The sequence below is a fragment of the Octopus bimaculoides genome, chromosome 3 (genome assembly GCF_001194135.2).
Source record: "Octopus bimaculoides isolate UCB-OBI-ISO-001 chromosome 3, ASM119413v2, whole genome shotgun sequence".
NCBI classification, from domain to species: domain Eukaryota; kingdom Metazoa; phylum Mollusca; class Cephalopoda; order Octopoda; family Octopodidae; genus Octopus; species Octopus bimaculoides.
The window spans coordinates 141523613-141525013 of record NC_068983.1 but is presented as its reverse complement, the minus strand read 5'-3'; the positions used below and the strand labels follow the sequence as shown (position 1 = coordinate 141525013).

At 28.0% G+C, this 1401-nt stretch overlaps 1 protein-coding gene across 1 annotated transcript in view; it reads right to left on the bottom strand.

Annotated features, from left to right (window-relative positions):
• Window positions 1-650: 650 nt before the first annotated feature.
• The window catches only part of LOC106867182 (zonadhesin), a gene marked incomplete at its 5' end in the record, with an annotated part of 44464 nt that continues 43713 nt past the window's right edge, over window positions 651-1401 (bottom strand). The window contains one exon of the mRNA XM_014911979.2: window positions 651-916. Coding sequence (XP_014767465.2) covers window positions 903-916 — 14 coding nt within the window. The remainder of the gene's footprint in view (window positions 917-1401) is intronic.

The window sequence follows — 1401 nt, the reverse complement described above, 5'->3', positions numbered from 1 at the left end:
ATATATATATATATATATATATATATATATATATATATACATACATACATATATATGTTTGTATGTATGCATGCATGTATATGTGCGTGTGTGTCTTTGTGCGCTTGTTATCTGCATTAAATGAGATGGAACACTGAATATGCAGTACTAATCTCGCTAGTATACAAGAAAAATATCATTTACATATGTAACATAGTTACTAGTGAAAAATGAAAAATAGATTGTTTGGAGAACATTTAAATCATAACAACTACGGCAATATAAAATTAAAGGGTCAGAAACTTATCAATATTTATGCAACTTATGTTGTTTGCTACGAATCGATAGTTATCATACTGTCTTTATAAAGTAGTACAGGAACGCTAGCTATTAAACTTTAGACACATAGCAACAACACACAGTCGTGAGTGAGTTAAGGTGGATATAGCAACCAAACCTTCAAGCGAAATATTGCCGTCGCGTAAATGACTTAGTGTCAAAATTAGTGATATTCAAGGGGAAAAAAAGAAAAGAAAAGAAAAAGCGTATCAGTGTGGCTCTAAATCATTTTATCATATGAAGTATAATCAAGATCTAAGCAAAAACACAAGTAACAATAAAAATAATAAAACCGAAATTTCAATGCTAATATATTTTATTTGTATGGAAAATTGAACATTTATAATATCAATGCGTTATATATATATATATGTATGTATGTATGTATGTATGTATGTATGTATGTATGTATGTATGTATGTATGTATGCATGTATGTATGTATACCCCTGTTTGTGTTATCTGAAACCGGTGTGTGTATGTGTATATGTTATATTGTACCATTGCACTTCACAAATCATGGTCAGTGAATACGCTCGTTTCTCAAAAAACGTCAGAATTCATTCCTTGCCTATCTCAGGTACTTTAATCCAAAGTGACTGCAAATAGAAAAAATAATATTTATACATTTATGTATCATATATCTGCAACGTTTCAGGTCTTTGATAGGGTCTTCAGTTTATTAAAACTGACGTTACATCACTCTCTCTCTCTCACACAGACACATATATGAATGTATGTATATCTATCTATCTATCTATCTATCTATCTATCTATCTATCTATCTATCTATCTATATATACACACATATATACACACATATATACATACACATATATATATACACACACATATATACACACACATATATATATACACATATATACATATACACATGTATACATACATATATCCATATATATATATATTTGCTTATATATATACATATATATATACATATATATGTATATATATGTATCTCTCTCTCTCTATATATATACACACACATATATACATATATATATGATGGAGGTATGTTGGATTATTCATATGGCTGTTTTTGCATATGTGGAATAGTATCATA